The following is an 18,513-nucleotide window of genomic DNA, read 5'->3' as shown; positions in this document are numbered from 1 at the left end:
AAAAAAAAACTTTTCTCTAATTGCTTTAGGATTCCAAGGTCGGATTTTACGGCACTTGATCTCTATCCCTCGTTTAAGGTTTGGTTTGGTTACTAAACATCTCTTAACTCATCTCAACTCATCATTACAACTTTTTAAAATCTCAATATAAAATATAATAAATAATTCAATTTTTTTAAATTCTAAAATAATAATAATATTAAAAAATAATATTCTAACAATATTTTATTATCTCAATTCAATTCAACTCAACTCACTTCTACATCCAAACGTAATCTAAAACTAGATTTGTCTTTTACTATATTATCTAAAACTATATCGGAGCGTATAAAATATCAATATTAGATTTGTAAGTGAAGTTATTAATGCCATAGAATTTAATTTAAAAAAGAAACTTAATTTGAAAATTATTTTATAAATAAAATCTAATCATATTAATGGATTTGTTCTCCACATCGATAAACAAATGTAATGCATTAAAAATAGAATATAACTAAAAATTGCTGTCCCAAGTTATGCCATATGATTTAATAAATTAAGCATATATATCATAAGTATTTATTTGTGTCCTTGTTCTTCAAGGAATCTGGGGACTGAATGACTCCATGGCAACTTGTCTTTGCTTGCCAAGCAAGGAAAATATTATAAAGATAAATATTACTTATAATTTATTATTTTTATCTTTTTATTTAGGCAATAAGATAAAAATAATAAATAATATATTAATATATGAGAATGATAAAAATAATAGCATTTATCGATTATAAAACTCAATGATCTGAATTTAGTCATGCCGTGCGTGCGTGTGTACTGTACAGTCGTTATTATCTCTGGTGGCGGATTTTCTATCCTTCTAGAAAGTCTGCGGTTAGGCTGCCATTCTTTAATTCTATCTATTATTCTTTCCCATTTGTTTGGACTGATGGGTGGTAACTTTCCCACCACTTTATCTTATCCAATGTGAAGGCTCTTCAATTCAGTTTTAAAGTTAATTTCATGTTCTCGAACATCCACTTCAACCGTCATCGATGACGGCTCAGGTGGATCAGGGATACCTAAAAATATATATATATATATATATATATATATATATGTATACAGTTTGACCTTATAAACAATTTGACAGAACATTTTCTTTTAAAAAATATTGAGATAATTTTTTTTTAAGAATTGTGTGAAAAAGGTGGGGGCTCATTAAAAAAAATATTTAAAAAAAAAATATTACATCATTTTCTTTCAAGAATATTTATACCTCTAATTTTTTTAAAATAACTATTTAATTATGAGAATAAATATTTTAATTATAGAGACCCATTTCGTATACTAATTAACGCAACCCAACAGTCATGAGTTGGTTGGATTTAAAACAGTAAAAAAAAAATTTAAATAATTAACAGAACCAAATCGATGGGATCTAGAAAATATGAATACCAAAGGTCAGTCCAAATATATTAGAATCACGTGGGAACTAATTACCACATTTAACGTAAAAACGACGGAAATAAGAAGAAATATCAAGGCGAGGAGAAGAGATTCGAGAATGCTATAGACGCCAACAGCCAACAGTTACGCCTCCCTTTTCCTCATTTATTTTAATCTTCAGCTGTTTCTCTTCTAACATCATTAATTACGAACCAACCACCCACCTCCCCATATATATATATATATAATTTCCTTTCGTTTCCCAAACAGATTTACATTGAAGAATAAGAAGAAGATCAAGAAAGAATCATCATCATCATCGTCTAGGAGACGAAGTCACAAAGCGGTGTAAAAGACAAAAGTACTCCAAATGCAAGAAGAAAATTCTGAACTTTCGGTCTGTCTCAGCTTCAGTAGCTACTCTTCTGATGGACTCACAGACATAGCTGCTCAAGTAACTCGCGAGTTTGGTGGTTTAGGGGACTGGCGACGACAAGTTGGTGATGATTTTCGGGGTGAAGATTTCGGGGAGTTGGACAACGAGGACGATTTCGAATTCGTTTCGGTTTCTAAGGCCGACGATGTGGTCGTCCTCGACGGCCAGTTCGGTCCGGTATTCCCGATATTCAATCGCGACCTTCCAGTACCGGAGAAAATTCAACTGCAAACCAACTTCGCTCACGATCCGAAGGAGGAAGAGGGTCACGACGCACTGTCTCTCCGGCTTCCGTTGAAGAAGCTGTTCGTCGAGGAAAGCGATCCCAGCCCCAGATTTTCGACATCGTCGGAGGAAGATGTGGAGGCTGAGCTTAATGGGGTTCCTCCGGGAACTTACTGTATTTGGACCCCGAATAATAATAGCAACAACAATTCTGCCAAAGCCTCACCCAGCAATATTAAATGCAAGAAAAGCAGTTCCACAGGGACTGGATCATCTTCTGCATCAAAACGCTGGAGGCTACTGAGCTTGCTTCGCAGGTGCAACAGCGAAGGCAAGGACACGTTGGTATTCTTGACGCCGAAGAAGGAAGAGATCATCAAAGCCGAGAAGACGGATTCGAAGGAAAAGAAGGTGAAGAAGGCGGCGAGGGAAACGATGTCATCGGCGCACGAGGTGTTTTACGTGAGGAACAGGGCGATGAAAGAGGGGGACAAGAGGCGGACATACCTGCCGTACAGGCAAGACTTGGTCGGGTTCTGGACTAGCGTGGGGACTTTGGGCAGGAGCTTGCCTCCTTTCTGAGGGTTTCCGGATCGATCCTCTGGATCGAGTTTTGATTGACCCGTGTTTTTTTTGTGGGAGGGTACAATTAATTTTATATTGAGAGATCAGAGATTCAGCAGGTAATCTATCTATGAAATGTGATTACTTGCTTGCCAAAGAAAAAAAAAAAGAGAGCCATGGAATTAATGGGCATGATCGAGTTTTTACATGATTTATGTAAATAATTACTTCATTTGTCAATAAGTTTTCACGATATATTTTCATGTACAATGTGAACTTTACGTACGTGCACGTGGATTTTCTATATATTTCTGTAAGTTTTTTTTTTTTCTTGTTATAAGTACATGTGGATATGATTTTCCTCCGTTATAAGTGAGGACAATTAATAAATTTGAGATTTCATCTTCTTTAAAAAAACAAAATACATGTGGATATGAATAGTATTCCTTTTTTTGAGGGAATGATAAGTATACATGAATACACGCATGAGATATATATATATATATATATATATGCATGCATGTGAGCAAATATCCTACAATATTTAATTCATAACATGAAACTTGGATCGAAAGTTAAAGCAAATGCTTGGTGGGCGTGCGCTAGCTATATAGCTGCTTGTGGGTTCGGCCTGATTATAAGGAGGGTACTGCGTGTTAATTAATTAGGGAGAATTTGGTAGAATGGGTGTCAAACATTAATCCCAGGCCAGAATGGTCCCCTTTTCTAGTCATTCAGTCTATTAAAATCAGTCTTGATCACTCATGTGTATGCAGGAAGATATATATATATATATATTCTAGTGGAACAACAAAATTAAGGAAAAATTCATACACTAGTTTTACAGCTGCTATTTAATTATATACGTACACATGGGCAACTTGATCACTGTATTGGTGGGTCCTTTTGGATTCACACCTTTTGATCCTCAAAACCAGATAATTAACACTAGAAACAGGTGAATCATGCACGGCACATGATGATCTTCTTTCGTTTCTATTATATGCATGCGACGCTCTAGAGATCAGCAAGGCATGCACACCCGAAAATCCATGCCAGTACAATCCCCCAAGAGCAATGGTACTCATAGTGGGAGGGGTATTTCCCCCGCCCATCCTAATTGGGCCTAGCCCCAACTATGGGGCCCGTTTCAACTTGGGTCTCACCCTTTCGAGAATCCAAAGTCGTCAAAGGGGTCTAGCCCTCAAGGTTGTATCAAAGAAAGGAGAATACAAAGTGCGGGATGCCAGATAAGGCAACCATATAGGACACGTTGTCTCTGACGTCCCTTGTTGCACCTAGCATTAAGGGACTTACATCAATAGGTAAATGAAAGAATCGCACGACCCTCCATTCTCTGACAGAGAGGACCAAAAGTGACCATATCGTTTAGTCACTACTGAGACACACCTTGGAAGCCACACTGCATTAAAAACTTTGTCTCATAACACCATGTCGCATTAAATGCCCAAACTAAGATAGATGCGAGCGGGACGACTTAATCCTGACAGGGGGAACAAAATGTTCTCTCATAACTTTGTATAAAAGTTACATCTCAAATACAAAGAACTATCTCTGAACTATATGATTAAAAAAGACAAGACTCAAAACACTCGAGACTAACTAAGGAATCAGAGATTCCCTGATCCACCCCGAGCCCACCTTCCCCCTTGTGTTTGCAAGTGAAGATCCCGACTCGAGTTGCCAAAACCTTGTTCAGGCATACAAAACACGACATTAACACATACAATTCAATCCCTTGATTAACACGACAATTTGATTTGTGCCGATCTCTGTCTATTAATCAATATTGGCGGCACTAATATTACCAAGAGAAAAATATATATACTTACAAAATATGATGACATGATTTGATTTGAAAGATTATTTAAAAACACATGACTTATTAATAACATAACTCTTCGATCCATAAGCATAGTTGTGATACAGCAAATAATAAACTTGGGAAAAAAGTGCTCTTGTTAGAACATTGATGGGCGGGCTATCCTATTCCCGTGTAGCCTAAAAGGTGGCATGGTCCACAAATAATTGCAGTTTATCGAGGACAAGATGCATGACTGTTACTATCAGGCCCATAACCTCACTTTCAAGTAGGGCCCTGGCCTAATAAGTGGAGGACCCTGTCGGGCTCCTTCCCAACCCGGCCTAAAGGATGGAATAGGAAAAAATAAATAAATTTAGAATTTATAAATAACAGGATAGACATTTTGAAATGAAATGAGATGAGATGAGATCATCTTCTTAAATAAATCCTAAATTTTTGTTGGCCCATTTTTATGCATAGGACAACGATCATCATGTTGCCCTAATGCAACAGTAATCGTGATATTTGAAGCTAAGCTGACCCAGCTCTCGAACTCTTAATTTTTAATTATTTGAAAAAATATATAAATGATTAAAAGTGATAAACAAAATAACTAAATATTTTTCTAAATTTTGAAGTATTAATAAATAGAAGAAAAAGATAAATAAGTAAAGATTACGATCTACTTTGCCAAATATTCTTTCTTCTTTGGTCCTATTCGTTCGAAGTTAATTTGATTGCAGAAAAATGTGTAGATAGAATTAACGCAAATTAAAATGGCAACATCGTGTTGACATTCTCCTTGTAAACAATGTCGACACTATGGCTGGGCTTAGCTTACAAAAACACAAAGTTCCCCAAATAAAACCACATACCCATCCCTCTCCTTTCTCGCGTGTGCGTGTTCTAATTCATGTGATCAGACACTGAATTACCCACATTGTTTCTCAAGAGAAACATGTATATGAAGAAAAAACTAGCATCTGTGCAATGGAAAATGGTTGTCACGTTTCATTTCATTAGTAGCGCCGGTGCCTCTCTCGACATGTTATACCGGCCGTTTGCATCAATTGCCTCGTTTCTCCCTCCCTCCCTCCCTCCCTCCCTCCCTCGTGTATCCAACAAATTTGGTACAGCAAAAACAAACAAGGTGTCCTGATAATCTGCCTTGCTTTCCCTGATAACAGCATCACGTAGAATGCTATATACCGCGCGTGCATATGTAGTCATGAGTTCTTTAGTTTATACCTGAGATTATGATTCTTATATATATGCGCGTAGCCTTACCCATATCTTACTTAGAGCATGCATGCATTGTGAAACCACACATAGGTACTTAGGCACTCCATTTTTGCAAACCATTTGGGAGCTGCTAGTCACCCTGTTGGCGTTCATGTGATCAATTTGATCATTTCTGATGATCGATCATCTCCATCTGTGCAGTACGTCGTCGAAGATATTGGTGACCTTAGTTAAGTACATGCATGTGGTTGGGATAATTAAGAGCATCATTTGCAACTCTGCAACTAGCTAGGTAGAGTACTACTAGTCATGTGGGCATGAGATTTGCTAGCAGTGCGCGCCCAGCTAAGAATGTAGATCGGAAGAGAATTGCATGCAGGAGCAGCTAGCTAGGAGTGTTGATTTATTTATTTTAATGGGATCAAAAGGCCATGATATTGGAATCACAAAGTCTACAGTTGGCCCGCAATTTGACATATATACCACACTCTAGGGATAGAGTCGTACGAACGCCATCCAATATTAATGGATGGATACACGATACAAGAACGTCCATCCATTAAGGATATATAGAGCTAGCCTTATCCCTATACTCCATCACACATTGAGTCGTCCCTTGTAAGCCATTAGATTTTGATAACGAATTAATGGCGCCTGCAGACGTTTGTCTTCTACCAAACAGACTTTTTTATTTTTATTTTTTTGATCAAATCTTACCCGGCCTGACCTTTGGTGCACCGTAAGATCAGCACAATATATAAAGTGGAGGTGATATTTAAGCCCTGCTTCGAGCCCATCTCTAAAAGGTCAGGCCATCCATACATTCCAGAAGGCTTCGAAGGCTTTTATTAAAGGTTCCCTCAAACAAGAAGGACTGTTACATCCCTAATTCTGCGGGGATGAGGTCCTTGAGTGAATCCCAATGTAATGAGAGACACATTTTCTTGTTAATAGGGATAATAGGAGACAAGCAGAAGAGCTAGGCCATCGACCAAGGTGAATGGCCCTTAGACCACATTCTTCTATAAATAGATTGGTGAAAGTAATGAACAAAGGTAGACTCTTATCACCCACTTTAATATATATATATATATTTATATATATATATATACTGATACTAACTTAAGCGTATCAGAGTTTACACAGGGTACGAAACGTCGCCTATTCTATAACTGCAGGAATACCGTGATGTTGGTGATATGAAACACATCATTAACATAAATGTAACATTTATTACTCTGAAGATGGGGGAGAATGCATGCATGCATGCAGTTGTGTAAATATGGGAGCTATCAGGTTTTTGGCATCCGAGGAACAGGCTAAGTCATGTCATGTGCTACGTACCTTCGAATGTTAGTCGACAAAAATTTGTTTGGACAAGAGATGGAGCATACACACACACATATATATATATATATAATGCAAGTGACTAATTTTTTTTTCAGCTTGAAGGTTATTAGTTTTAACAAGAGAGGGTCAGATACAACGTGATTGACTAGTGTAAAATTCAAAATAAAGAATAAAAAAAGTTTTTTGGATCCTAAACTAGTTTGATTTTGTCAATCAAAAATAAAGTGGAGTTTTATTAGAGACATGTACGTACGTGATCTCAGAGGTGCCAACAAGGCAATAACATTTGTCAAGGGCTCGACCACAATGTTTGGACACGTGTACTGGTCTAATTCGTGCAAAAAGTGACATGCATACCGAGGAAGAAGGAAAGGTCCATGGGCCAGGGCATGGGCATTCTCTTCCATGCATCTCCAGCATTCCAAATTACCTCATCTACCACGGTAGAAGCTCTCGTTCATTGGGGTTTCGCTTTCATTATCTAGTGCGGGTCAGACTACGTAGTAAATATTTAATTTATAAATCTACCCAACAGGAGGGTGGTGTGAGCAATGTCGACAGCTTCAATCAACGGCTGGTGTCTTTCATCTACTTCTCCTACCCAATCTTCTCTCAAGAAAGCTGCATTACGTCCTTCAGTTTTTGCTAGGCTTAAGTACTCTTCTTCTCCCTCTCCTCCTTCGCTTATCCAGAACAAGCCCGTTTTCGCTGCCCCCGCTCCCATCATCACTCCCACTTGGGTAACTCTCTCTCTCTCTCTCTCTCCGAATTATCATTGTTTGCATTGTGCGTGTGTTTTCACTGATCCCTCCATCGACATCTAACATGATTACTAGCTGGCTAGTTTGATAATGCAGATAATGATAACAACAAGTATTGTCACAATGTACCGGTTTTTCTTTTTCTTTTTTCTAAACAATTTTGAAGTCTCTATTAACCGGATGTAAAGTGTGGCTGAATGAGAGATCAGATAAAAGTTTGTAAGCAGGACCAATGACTCCATAACTTTCAGTTAATTGCTCATGAACATGAGTACTAGCTAGAAAGGGTGTTCATCACACTGATAATTAAGTCCGCCGTACCGTGTTAGACGTGGGAAAGTATCAGAGAGATTCGTTTCAACTGGAAGCTGAGGCATGCAGTTGAAATGCGAAGAATATGGTCCCAATAATATTGTGCACATGAGAAACACCGTTTGAGAAGTCGAGTTTAAAATATGGTTCCCTCCAGACATTTTATCTTTTGATTTTTCTCAAACCTAAAGAGAATTGGAAAAGAGCTGAAAAATATGTAGGTACTCTAAATATAAGGTATCTTAATTCCATGCATGCATACTGTCGAAACCTCTCCTTTAAAAAAAAAAACAAAAAGAAAAAGAAAGAGTACTGAGAGCTAACAGTACTGTTTGTGAACTTTTTCCATAATTACATGACATTCTTTCCTTTTGGGTGGAGTCAATTAATTTGCAGAGAGAAGGCATGGGCAAAGACGCATACGAGGAAGCTATTGAGGGTCTCAAGAAGCTCCTCAGGTACGATCGATCAGTACTACTGAATCTTGTCACCTGACATCGAGTATATATAACCGATGATCTAATTATAATTATTGTAAATATTTCGTGACAGTGAGAAGGGGGACTTGAAAGCCGTTGCGGCTGCAAAAGTGGGGCAGATAACGGCTGAGCTACAAACCCAAACTTCTGACCGCAAACCTTTTGACCCAATTGAGAAGATAAAAAACGGATACATTCACTTCAAGAACGAGAAATTCGAGTCAGTAACCTACTTTCATATTTCACATTTTGTGAAGCTACGTACATATATATTACTACTACAGTAATTTAAATTATATAAAAATAATCTTAGATATAATTTTTTAAATTTATTTTATAATAAAAATAATTTTACAATCTGACGAATTATATCATATCAAATTATTTTTATATAATCATATATATATATATATATTAATTGTGAAAACTAGCTAGCTGGCTAGGTGTTATCTATATATATATATATATATCTGCTAATTGAAGAATACTTTCTGCAGCAAAAACCCAGCTTTGTACGGTGAACTTGCAAAAGGCCAAAGCCCCAAGGTAGTAGATCATCATGATCTGCAACATACATGCATGCTTGGTTTTTTTATTCTTTTGAACTCCGGGCTTTTTTCCCGTATTATAATTACTATATATGAATGTCAATATGTTGTAGTTTATGGTGTTTGCATGCTCGGATTCCCGGGTGTGCCCATCACACGTGCTGCATTTCCAACCAGGAGAAGCTTTTGTGGTCCGAAATGTTGCAAACTTGGTTCCACCTTATGATAAGGTCTTAGCTTTATTACTTTTTGCTGGCTTGGTGATGATCATTAATATTCTATTCTGTAATTATTCCGTTTTGGGTCCCCGCCTTCTCTTTTCGTTTTTGGTATTTATAGTTGTTTCACGTACATTTCTGACATACGTACGTGCTTGGGCCTGCCTTCGGTCTTGTATGTTTCTGTAACAGCTTAGATACGCTGGAGTTGGGGCTGCCGTTGAGTACGCTGTTTTGCATCTTAAGGTATCGTAATGCTTAAGTTTCGTGTAATTTTTTATTTTTATTTTTTGAAAAATTGAGTCATGTTAATAAAAAATAATTTTTTTATTTTTTATTTTGTTAAGGTAGAGTTTACTTTTTTATATAAATTTGTATAAAATTTATTTATTTAGACTTGTACAAATTATTTTTCATGATATAATTCATGATCTAACTTTTTTTTGAAAGTAAATATTAATTATTATTATTTTAATTATTTTTTCATCATTTTATGACATGTCATCAAATGATTGGTTTTAAAAAAAAATCAGTTTTTTTTAAAAAAAAAAAAAATTCCGAGCAGTAGGTAGGTAATTAATGGTTGGAATTAATAGTATATTTGGTAATTATATTTTACAGGTGGAAAACATAGTGGTGATTGGGCACAGTGCTTGTGGTGGAATTAAGGGACTGCTCTCTTTTCCAGATCAGGGACCCCCCTCTACGTAATTTTCAACTAGAATTCATGAATTATGTTCAAGGAGTTAAAATATTTTGATTGGAGTAAGAAGTGGATTGCCTTTAGTACCTACTAGTCTGATCATTTGGGATATATATGCGCATGCAGCGATTTTATAGAAGACTGGGTCAAAATCGCTTTGCCTGCCAAAGCCAAGGTGAAAGCAGAATTCGGTGATGCACCTATGCCAGAACTCTGTGGACATTGTGAAAAGGTAAATCCTTAATTTCTTCCTAACCCAATTCAATGAAATATATAATGTATGGGTGCAAAAAGAAAGAAGCTGGAATCTTATCTTCTCACATAAACTTTTAGTACTCTTTAAAGAATAAAACTACTTTACCTCTCCATTTTGACCGCTCTATTTGATTGCTGGTCAATTTTTTTTTTTTTTTTTTTTTTGCTTTGTGATTAAGTAAATGATTTTAAGTATATTGATATACTTTTTTTTTATTTTTTAAAAATATTTAAATGTATTAAAAAAATATGAAAAGAAAAAAGAAAAAAAAACCACTAGTCGATACACCCAGCGATAAGAGTGGGGCGGCGTAGTAGTCTCACTCCTATTCGAAACCAGATAGAACAATAAATTATAATTAGGGAAGTAAATCGGTCGGTCTGGTCTAGGGTGATGGACTGAAATTTTCGATCCATCATTTTTTCCGAATCGGACCGGACCGAACATCAGTAGGGACCGGACCTGTAGCTATTGGTCCAGTCCGATCCTGTTCGGCCCAATTTATTTTTATTTATTTTTTCTTATTTTTTAGATAAATTAATAAAACTTATTTAAATTACCAAATTAAAATTAAGTGAATTATTAATGTGGATTATTTAATTATATTAATATTAATTTTTAATTACAATTTACATATTTAAAATCTTATATTGTAAATAGTGATAGGTTAGATGAAAATTACATAATTAATTATATAATTATTATATAAATAATATATAAAATATATATTTTTTATTTTACTATTTGGTTGGTCCAAGGTGGAAAAGCCCCACCCCGGGACTAGACTAAAAACTTTCGGTTTTCTATTTCATTCAGTCTTGGTCTGGTCCGGTCTGGACTGAACTAGTAGGTCTAGTTGGTTTCTCCGGTCTTGGTTGATCAACTTTCAACCCTAATTATAATGTCCATAAAGAATATTAGGTCTACTTATTACATTCAAAGTTATTCTATCAGTGTGTAGAATACATCATACATGTCACATAAATCATGGTAATATTTGATTTATAAGATTCAAATTTTAAAATTTATTTTTCAAATTAAATTATGTCATGTTAACACTTAATTTACTAGATATGTTAACCAGATGATTGACTTATAAATAGAATTTTTCTTGCACCTATATTTCTATAAAATTATAGATATTATTCATTACATTTATTCATAGTTTTTTAGAACATTTCCTGAAGTTTTCTTATCACCATTGTATGTTGGAATTGGATGATACAGGAGGCAGTAAATGTATCCCTGGGAAACCTACTAAGCTACCCATTTGTGAGGGAAGGCTTGATGAAGAAAACCCTTGCATTGAAGGGCGGCTACTACGACTTTGTTAAAGGAAGCTTTGAGCTATGGGGGCTTGAGTTTGGTCTTTCTCCTTCTGTCTCTGTATGAACATCAACCATTACCAGTGACTTTGTCTTAGCTCCAATGTACTCTGTAATTGGCTTGATGAGTTAAATAACAAGGAGATCAGTACCCATGCTCCTATTAGAACTGTATGATGAACTTCCTAATTTTCTTCAATAAAGAATAAACATGCAAGCTCTGATTGATTTTTTTTTTTTGGTACTGCATTTTTTTCTTCTTCTTTGTTTCTTTGTTAGGTAAAGGATGTGGCCACTGTTCTGCATTGGAAGCTCTAGGGCTTGCATGCTTAGAGGTCATTCCGGCAAAGATGAGGCTCTTCTTCATTTTGGTTGTGTCCCGAGACTGAATTTCAATTTGCCTCCCAATTTCCTTGACATATTCCTAGTTTCTTAAGTATCCGTGGTCTGACGGTAAAGATATTAAAATAAATAATAAAATCTATCTATTTCCATCAGTTTAAACTTTTAGGACAAATAATAATTTTACATAATAGTAGAGCAGAGATCTTAAGTTCGAACCTTGACTCTATACTCTATCTCATTTAAATTAAATATTCCACGTGTTGGGCAACCTATTGAGGGGGAGTCTAGTCCACATGTGAGAGAGAGTCTGGTCCACACGTAAGAGGGAGTGTTAAGATATAAAATAAATAATAAATCTATTTATTCCCATCAACTTAAACTTTTAGGATAAATAGTAATTTCACACTGGTTTCATTCAATTACACACTAGCTAGGCAATTTAGTTCTACAGTCTTGGTGTCGTGAAAAATGATTAAAAAAAAAAAAAAGATGTGAAAAAATCACAAGAGTTTAATTTTTCAAGGAAAGCCAGAAAACCTTTATCACCAGTAACAAATAGGTTTTAATTTGTTGGAAGCCAAAATTACAAAATAAAAATCTGTGGGAAGTCAAATCCATTTACTTCTCTCCACTGAATTTGGTTTTCCATGGTACGAATTTTAAGCCGCTGGTTTATTATGGTACAAGATCGAATGCACCAACTCTCCGTAAAAATAAAAAATAAAACTGCACCATTTATCATTTGTGAAAGCCCACCAAATCTATTAGCATGTAGTTGAATGAGAGGATTGCAATTACACCTATTAGCATATTAATCTCTTTCTTTGCATAAGACCTACAAAGCAGTTAAAGTTCTCGATCAAAGCAATATTAAGAAGACAAAACTCCACAGGGAATGACAAAACTCAACGTGGATGGGGCAATTTTTCGTGCTGAGGGCAGTGCAGGGGTAGGGCTCATTTTAAGAGATTGAGAAGGAAAAGTTTTAATGGCAGTGAGTAAGAAAGAAGCTGCTGTGATGGAGCCTTTGGAGATCGAGCTAATTGCGGTACTGAGAGGATTGCAATTCTGCATTCCTCTTGGTCTCCAGTCTTTATGCATTGAAACAGATTCACTGTTACTAGTCCAAGAGATAACCAGTTCTGATATTTCGAATTCCATTTATGGGAATGTAGTAACAGAATTCAGCAGCTCGAGAGCATATTTCAAAGTTGTTCAATTGTACACATCAATAGAGAAGCCAATGAATCTGCACACAAACTAGCAAGGTTTTCTAGAAATGTTATTGCAACTAATGTATGGTGGGATTCTGTTCCCAGTTGTGTTCAACAAGTCCTATGGACTGATTTACACTTGTAATGTTGTTTGAGTTAATGAGTAAGTGTTTTTCTATTAAAAAAAAAAAAAGTAGGCCTTGGACAACCAATACGAAGGCATGAGCACATGCATGCTCGAGCCTGAGATGAAAGAGGAATGCTATCCAGCTGACTACACAGCACACTACTGGTGTTTTATTTATTTATTTATTTTTAATTCCTGCTAAACTAATAGAGTTATTCTACTCATCATCCCTACACCATATACTTGCTAAGGAAAAAAAAAAATATAAAGATAAAAAATAAAAGTAGATATACGGTATAGGGATGATGAGTAGAATTATATGAGATGAAATGGCACCAGTTGAAAGAACCAAAGTTCAATGAGTGCAGTTAGCTCAAGGAACAAATAGGTGCAGCTCTTACATCCCACTTATAGACTTTCTATATTCTTCACTTTCCAGTGATACCCACAAAAGGATATTACTGTTCGACAGTCTGCCCTCAACAATATGAGAACTTTGTTATCAGAGGTAATACAGCAGTTGAAATACATATGTACATCAGGGCCCCTAAGCATGAAACAATTAACGCACAAAAATAATATTTTTAAGTATACATGTGCCTAAAATATACATGCTGGACCGCTAGGCACATCATGACACTTCGGGCTTTGGTTCTAGTATTACAGGAATCTTCTCCTTATGATCACCACGTAACACCTCGATAGTCACCTGAATGCCAAAATAATCACCATTTGCACTTCTGAAAACTAATTAAATCAGCTTCAGAACTAAAGAAATATTTATCTAAACATGCTCCGGCCAAACAGAATCAACCGCTTCTAAATACTAAAGTTTAGCTAGAGCCTACATAGAAAAACAGGAGTAGAGGTTGTATTGTGTTCTCTTCAATGATTACTTCACTAGGATGGTTTGGTTTTGCTGTCTCTTCCACTTGCGCCATTTTAACCCCCGAGAGGGGGAGGGGGAGAGAGAGAGAGAGAGAGAGCAAGAAAAACTGAAGAAATAAAATGCCACCTTACCGTATCACCCACTTCACACTGGTCAAGAATTCTGTACAAATCACTGCCATTGGTGACCTTTTTACCGTTCACAGATGTTATGATGTCACCCAAAATGAGTCTACCATAGCTATCCCGTTTAGTTGGTTGCAGGCCCTGTAGCATAGAGATTGATCAATTCTGGTTAAGTGGAAGCAGAGAACCTTCAACCTTAATAAGCATGTCAGTGAAATAAGAAATATCAAAGTACAGATGAATGTTCCACTCAGCAGACAGGAAATACATTTTAATGTAGATAAAGCTTATAGAAATCGCACCGCTTTACCAGCTGGACCATTTGCAGGAGCATCTAAGACAAGCACCCCACTTACTCCTAATTGCTCCACAGATTGATCAGGCGCAAACTTAATACCTAAAATCGGTCTTGTGACCTTCCCAAATCTCACCAACTGGTCAACAATGCCACCAACCTGGATATGCAGGAATGAAGAGACTTAATCTAATCTATCATCAAAAGAGAAGCTTTTGTGTCTCAATTAGACATGATGTCTATACTGAGATTCTCCTACAAAGAATAAAAAAATAGTCTAATAGTAGCTCACTGTGTCAACAGGAATTGAAAATCCAACACCTGAGGATGCACCAGATGGAGAGTATATAGCTGTATTTATACCAATTAGGTTTCCAGAACTATCTAATAGTGGCCCTCCACTATTGCCAGGATTAATGGCCGCATCTGTCTGTATCACATCCTGAATGGGTCGGCCAGTAGCAGCAGAACTAATTTCTCTGCGAAGCCCACTATGAAGAGAACATCAACAACACATTAGCAAACAATATTTTTATATACATGTCATATGCTTATTTCTTGATAAGCAACATGAAAAGCCAAATTTACATGAGGGGATATCAGCATGTTTTATGGATACAGTACCAATATGAATATTCATCAGTTATTGGTATGTTAAACACAGAGCCACGTGCATGCACACATCATAAATGTTGCATACATTTTTCTCAATTATGATGAAAATATATAAGAACTGATATTTTTAAATAGAGCAATGCTACACAACCTCCCCAACCTTCACACACCATATTTTTTAAAATTTTTAAATTTTTTTTGAATTTATTCTTTTTAAACTAATTCAATTCTTCTATTCATTATTCATATATTAAATATTTGATAAAAGAAAAAAATAATAAAAATTAAAAAAAGTGTGGTGTGTGGAGGTTGTGTGAATAGTAGGAGGTTGTGTAGATTTTTTCTTTTAAATATAGGTTGCTCTAAAAGGGCTCATAATATGTGGAACAACCAAATCATCATAGCCAATTCCACTAGCATTAAGGTAACTCTGTTTACATAAAATGGTTCATGAGAAAAAAATTAGGCCATCCTAGAGGAAACTCAAAATTTTTTGTATCACATTTACTAGCAAGACGCAATGTGAATTTCAATGGGAATTATACCTGATAACGCCAGTAGTAAGAGTATGGTCAAGTCCAAACTGCAAAAAATGAATAATAAAGCAGATTCTTAATTTATTTGGATACATAGTAAATGCAAAAAATAACATTGACGGTATGATCAATGTCTTGACAACTGTTTGGAAATAGCATTTAATCCTGATAAGCCGACAAAATATTTTTCTAGGCACTTTTTTGGACTGGTGAGATGAAAAGAACAAAAGATTTATCTCATGCTTGATGTTTAACTCAGCTGTTGCACATATGGATTAAAAAATATAAAATGAATCCTTCACGCTGTTGCTTTCCTAAAGATGAACTGTCCTATGAAAGGAGAATAAGTAAAAAAATGTCATACTCACAGGGTTTCCAATGGCATAAACTTTTTGACCAACAAGCAGGTCCGCAGAGACACCAATAGGTATGGGCCTCAGTTTTTCTTTGGATGCATCAACACGCAGAACAGCAACATCCTTATCTTGATCAAATCCAACAACTTTTGCATCACAAGTTGTCTGGTCAGCAAGAGTAACCCTGTACACAATCAGCACCAACTTAAATATCAACAATAAGGAGCTTAATTACGTCAACCTAATACGATATTAAAAAAAAAAATCTCGAGGAGGCATAACACAAATATCACAGTCCCCAAGTCTGAGCACAAAGCATCGCATGCATCAAAGCAAACAGATAATTTATGATGAAGTAAAACAGCCATCAATCGAATATACTAATCCGTCACTGATGCAAAATTTTCCATGATTTCCCAGAGACAAACGCGAGGAAGTTTCCTTGGCTCACCGAAGCAATTTCGATACAGCCCATATTATGGGCTAAAAATTTCACGACCTCATTCCTAGAGGTGTCACTTTATAAGAAGTGGCATGAGTATACAATCCATCCCATTGAATGAATTGATAACAAGCAACAAGCCAACCTGAGATCAGAAGCGCCACGAATCACATGGTAATTGGTAACAATGTGACCTTCTCTATCCCACACGAAGCCCGAACCCGAGCCCTGCGGCACCTCCAACACGTCCAACGTAAACGCATCCTGCCTAAAGCCACAATAACACAGTCACACACCCATCAAACAAACGGAAACATAAATCAGAATGGATTACCCGAAGTGAGAAAAACATAGTACAAGCAAAATAGAATACCTGACAGCTAAATTGGTGATGTAAACTACGGAGGGCGTGTTCTCCTGGAAAAGGCGAACCGTAGCTAGCTCATCGGTCTGCAATTTCCTAGGCGTGGTGACCACAAAGGCCGAGGCGGGGTCAACATCGGCAAGAAGGAGAGAGAAAGACAAGGCGATCGAAGCGCAGAGAACGAGGGGCGAAGCTAGAGGGAAGGAGAATGATAGGAGCTTGCGGATGTACGAAGGATTGGTGGTGGTGTTGTTAGAGCTGCTGCTACAGCAACTATTACCGTTAGGGGTGAAAGCGTAATTGCGGTGGTGGTGTTGAGGGAAGGAGAGGATAGGGGGGTTGGGATGGGGAGTGGGAGAGAGGAATTTGGAGGGAAAGGAAATGGATTTTCTGTTTGGGGAGCTAGAAAATGGAGACGAAAAAGGTGGAGAAGAAAAGGAGTGGAAGGAGGGAAGGAGCGAAGAATACGCAGCCATCTTTCCCTGCTTTCTTTTATTTTTTTCGTTTTGGACAGCTGCAGTGAGTGGATTGACTCCTTTGAGCCTGTGTTGTTGTGCGATCGTCACTCCTCGTCAAGGTTTTTGCTACAATAATATCTTATTGAAGAAAGCCGTCTACTTCTCAATGGAGGTGATCTTATGGCTACTCTTTTGAGACGAGAGTTTCGCTATAACAAGTTCTTAATGTAACTTCCAGAAAATAAATTGATAAAAATCGTTGCTGAAAAAATATTATGACTACTTTTGATGAAAAGTGACTAATATTATTTTTCCTTAAAATTTAGCCACACAAGGCAATATTATATTTTTTTAGAAATCTTACTAAATTATATAATATACAGTCACACATGTAATCATATTTTATATGTGCAACACAACACTTAAATACATAATAACTTAAAACGTATCACATTAGCAAGCATATAACCTACCACAATTTAGTGCACCATTCTCATATTCACATCATAATCAAATTTCAGCATCTTCACATGACAGATGAATCCAATATCCCATATTTCATTTTGTCTACTGATTTTTTGTATAACAGAGGGAGCTAAAGGGATTTCACACATTTATCATGCTCAAAAGTGTATTCCAAAAGAGGTGAAAAGGTGCTGTTATGTATTTAGTTTTGTATAGTTTTGTTATTGAAATTGAGTAGTGCTAGACTGCCGCCCAGCAATGACCGTTGGACGTGCCACCTAGCATAAATTTATTTTCTCATTTTTTTAAATTTTTTTATTAATATTTTTTTTTATCATTTTAGAACATGTTTAAAAAATATATAAAAAAAATTATATCAATATATTAATAGTTACTTCCTTAACTATTAAGTAAAGAATAAAATTAAAAATAAAATAAAATATATGAGATGTCAAAATGAGGTATCAAAATAGTATTTTCTATTTAAATTATATTTACAATACATGTAATATTTTAAGAGAAATGTTAATTATATTTTAAAAAAACGTATAATAAATTTAATTATCCATATATCAGCTATTGATACGCTAAAAATTATGATAACTATCATCTATCT

General features: G+C 36.0%; 3 protein-coding genes across 4 annotated transcripts; 2 read left to right on the top strand and 1 right to left on the bottom strand.

Moving 5' to 3' along the window:
* Positions 1 to 1,650: 1,650 nt before the first annotated feature.
* LOC108997041 lies at positions 1,651 to 2,946 on the top strand. Its single transcript, XM_018973124.2, has one exon. It carries the CDS (start codon positions 1,793 to 1,795, stop codon positions 2,663 to 2,665), a length of 873 nt encoding a protein of 290 aa, XP_018828669.1. The 5' UTR covers positions 1,651 to 1,792; the 3' UTR covers positions 2,666 to 2,946.
* Positions 2,947 to 7,600: 4,654 nt separating this feature from the next.
* LOC108997114 (carbonic anhydrase 2-like) lies at positions 7,601 to 11,900 on the top strand. 2 transcript variants are annotated; one of them, XM_018973247.2, is made up of 9 exons: positions 7,601 to 7,804; positions 8,534 to 8,595; positions 8,690 to 8,836; positions 9,114 to 9,162; positions 9,278 to 9,394; positions 9,575 to 9,628; positions 10,004 to 10,089; positions 10,212 to 10,317; positions 11,569 to 11,900. In XM_018973247.2, the coding sequence occupies exons 1-9, from the start codon at positions 7,616 to 7,618 to the stop codon at positions 11,731 to 11,733; spliced, it is 975 nt and encodes a 324-aa protein (XP_018828792.1). In that variant the 5' UTR covers positions 7,601 to 7,615; the 3' UTR covers positions 11,734 to 11,900. The 2 variants fall into 2 exon arrangements, with proteins under 2 accessions (XP_018828792.1, XP_018828791.1); XM_018973246.2 differs by having other exon boundaries at positions 8,519 to 8,595.
* Positions 11,901 to 13,720: 1,820 nt separating this feature from the next.
* LOC108997124 (protease Do-like 1, chloroplastic) lies at positions 13,721 to 17,537 on the bottom strand. The gene is made up of 8 exons (XM_018973267.2): positions 16,984 to 17,537; positions 16,756 to 16,878; positions 16,181 to 16,352; positions 15,822 to 15,859; positions 14,954 to 15,152; positions 14,669 to 14,821; positions 14,373 to 14,507; positions 13,721 to 14,061 (listed from the first exon to the last, which is right to left on the bottom strand). The coding sequence occupies exons 1-8, from the start codon at positions 17,448 to 17,450 to the stop codon at positions 13,984 to 13,986; spliced, it is 1,365 nt and encodes a 454-aa protein (XP_018828812.1). The 5' UTR covers positions 17,451 to 17,537; the 3' UTR covers positions 13,721 to 13,983.
* Between the last annotated feature and the right edge of the window lie 976 nt (positions 17,538 to 18,513).

Source organism: Juglans regia, chromosome 10 (genome assembly GCF_001411555.2).
Source record: "Juglans regia cultivar Chandler chromosome 10, Walnut 2.0, whole genome shotgun sequence".
Taxonomy (NCBI): domain Eukaryota; kingdom Viridiplantae; phylum Streptophyta; class Magnoliopsida; order Fagales; family Juglandaceae; genus Juglans; species Juglans regia.
Note: the sequence above shows the minus strand (reverse complement) of the source record. Positions and strands in the feature narration are given on the sequence as shown.

Bases quoted from the DNA above. Each gene is read 5' to 3' on its own strand.
- LOC108997041 (XM_018973124.2), top strand. From the start codon at position 1,793: ATGCAAGAAGAAAATTCTGAACTTTCGGTCTGTCTCAGCTTCAGTAGC.
- LOC108997114 (XM_018973246.2), top strand. From the start codon at position 7,616: ATGTCGACAGCTTCAATCAACGGCTGGTGTCTTTCATCTACTTCTCCT. The intron at 9,629-10,003 runs GTATCGTAATGC...TATATTTTACAG, and splicing joins ACGCTGTTTTGCATCTTAAG to GTGGAAAACATAGTGGTGAT. The intron at 10,090-10,211 runs GTAATTTTCAAC...ATGCGCATGCAG, and splicing joins GATCAGGGACCCCCCTCTAC to CGATTTTATAGAAGACTGGG.
- LOC108997124 (XM_018973267.2), bottom strand. From the start codon at position 17,450: ATGGCTGCGTATTCTTCGCTCCTTCCCTCCTTCCACTCCTTTTCTTCT. The intron at 15,860-16,180 runs GTGAGTATGACA...CATTTTTTGCAG, and splicing joins TTTATGCCATTGGAAACCCT to TTTGGACTTGACCATACTCT. The intron at 14,508-14,668 runs GTGCGATTTCTA...TCTATGCTACAG, and splicing joins ATGGTCCAGCTGGTAAAGCG to GGCCTGCAACCAACTAAACG.